This window comes from Sinocyclocheilus anshuiensis, unplaced genomic scaffold (assembly GCF_001515605.1).
Source record: "Sinocyclocheilus anshuiensis isolate Anshui unplaced genomic scaffold, SAMN03320099.WGS_v1.1 scaffold3250, whole genome shotgun sequence".
NCBI lineage: Eukaryota > Metazoa > Chordata > Actinopteri > Cypriniformes > Cyprinidae > Sinocyclocheilus > Sinocyclocheilus anshuiensis.
The window spans coordinates 112,324-114,597 of NW_015540833.1; the positions used below are offsets into that span (position 1 = coordinate 112,324).

General features: G+C 56.3%; 1 protein-coding gene across 3 annotated transcripts in view; it reads right to left on the reverse strand.

Annotated features, from left to right (window-relative positions):
- The window catches only part of LOC107687367 (calmodulin-binding transcription activator 2-like), a 27,373-nt gene extending 25,278 nt beyond the window's left edge, over positions 1-2,095 (reverse strand). For all 3 annotated transcript variants that reach the window (XM_016484656.1, XM_016484657.1, XM_016484655.1), the window contains exon 1: positions 314-2,095. In XM_016484656.1, the coding sequence (XP_016340142.1) occupies positions 314-1,981 (1,668 nt within the window). In that variant the 5' untranslated portion in view covers positions 1,982-2,095. The remainder of the gene's footprint in view (positions 1-313) is intronic.
- Between the last annotated feature and the right edge of the window lie 179 nt (positions 2,096-2,274).

Consider the following 2,274-nt stretch of genomic DNA (forward strand, 5'->3'; position numbering starts at 1 on the left):
CTGAATTAATGAAAGCAGTTGAATCTTCTGTTTATTCAGCTGCAGCGATAGGCATTTCCTGGGTTTCTTCCGTGAGGCGTATTTGGTGTTTCTGCGCGAGAGCGCCCTCTGGCATTCGGATGGAGATTTACTACTGATCACAGAACCTTGCTTCACTGAAAGATACGCATGACAATCGCAGCTTCTGCCTAATCGTGATTTCGATTTCATTTAGATTTATCGTGCAGCCCTAAAATAGTCCATGCTTAAACTTCAGAAAATAATGTTTGTTCACTTTGACTTAATATAAGATAACAGATGTGAAGATTCATACCTCCGGGTACGACCACTCGGGTGAGAAGTCCGTGATGTTGGCCAGCCGCTGGGTTTGTTCCGGTGAGCCGTTTGTAAGGAGCAGGAAGGGCAGGAACGAGGTGGACGGTGTCGGCTGAGGCGGAACCATGTACCTGACGGGGTAAACGGGCGGAGCCAGGGTGGGCGGGTGGCTGACGGGCTCCTCTGTGATGAGCTCAGATATGAGGTCGGGGAAGGCGGAGTCAAACGTCAGCCCCGCCGCCTCGCCGTCGATATGGTCACAGTGGGTGGTGTCCATGGGCGTGACGTCTGATTCGAAATGTGCATGAGTGGGCGGAGACTGCTCCTCCTTCACTTGAACGGGACTCACGCTTGGGGGCGTGGCCGGGGGCGGGGTCAGATTCGGTGGTTGAATGCACATGGGGTGCGTTTCTAGAGGACAAGGGTGCTGTGACTCAGCCTTTTCTCCCTCTGGAGGCAGATGACTGGTCGGCAGCACTTCGAGGGAGGGTGTTATCTGGGTCGTCCTGTTGACCTGATTGGTCAGTAGATGACCAGGCGGGGATTCAGCGTTGAATCCGGTGGGAGGAGCTCTGTTGTCGGAGGGAGGGACAGACAGTGGGGGACTCAACGAATCGAGTCCTAATGACGACTCCAGACACAACGGGAGCAGCGCGCGAGTCGTTTGCGTCGGAGAGAGCGAAAGAGACAGGGAGACTGGACTGGAGGAGGGACGACCCGGAATACTCTTCCTTTCCGTCTCAGAAGAGAGGGAGGATAGAGACGACGGCGGAGACGTGGGAGAAACAGACAGAGTGAGAGACGGGGGCTGAGGAGATGTAGAAAGAGGCGGAGACGGGGAAGAGGAGGCGGAGTGGGGTGTGAGGGCGGGGCCTCCGTAGGTCTGCCCCTGTTTGGGGCAGTTGAGAAAGGAATCGGGGTCAAACGGGAGCAGCGAGGGCGAGGGAGACGTCGGGTTTGGGTGCAGGAGCATCCCGGAGGTGTCTGGGACAATGCGGTCGGTCAGCAGCAGTCCTCCTATCACAGGGCTGGGCAGGAGAGTAAGTGACAGCGTGGCCACGCCCTGATTGGGTGGGGCAGGGCTCGGAGGGGAGGCGGAGCTTGGCGGGGAGGGCATGTCCTGTTTGGGCGGCACAGGAGATAGAACAAGCCGCCCGCCGGCGCGGGTGAGCGACAGTCGGGTGGAGCCTATCTCGCCCTTTGGCTCCTCCCCACAGCCACGCCCCACCGGTGCTGCCGTCGTCATGACGATGAGTGCATTCTGCGGCAGCGCCACCGCTGCCAATCCGCCCCGTTGATCACCGTAGAATCCGTTTCCGTTGCTAAGAGCGATTGTCGCCGCCCGCTGCGTTTGGGGCGGACTCGAGGAGGACGATGAAGAGGCGGAGCACGGTGAAGCCCCACCCCCAGTGTCCTCGACCCGCCCACCATCTTCTGGCGCACCAGAGAACTGCTTCCTCTCTGAAGGTATGACAGCGACTAAAGCATCGCCCGGGCCTACCTCCAGCCCCGCCTCCGCTCCTGAGCACTCATTGGCCAGATTCTGCAGCTCGCTGAGGGCGGGGTGAGGGGTGGGCAGTTTGGGTGAGATGATGCGATGTTTGGTGCTGTTGCAGCGGTGAGGAATGTTAGATCCGGGAGATGCTGCGGGAAACACGTCACACATGGCAAATCAATGACCCTGGGGTTTATTTCCTCAAAAACACAGTAAATACAGTATTATTGTGAAACATCATTACAACTTAAACTATGTGAATATGAATATATCGTAAAATGTAATTGTGTGTGTGTCTGTCTGACTGTGAGTGTGTGTTTGTTTTGTGTGCGTGTGTGTGAGAGTGTGTGTGTGTGTCTGTCTGACTGTGAGTGTGTGTGTGTGTTTGTTGTGTGTGTGTGTGTGTCTGTCTGTCTGTGAGTGTGTGTTTGTTTGTGTGTGTGTGTGTGTGTGTGTGTGTGTGT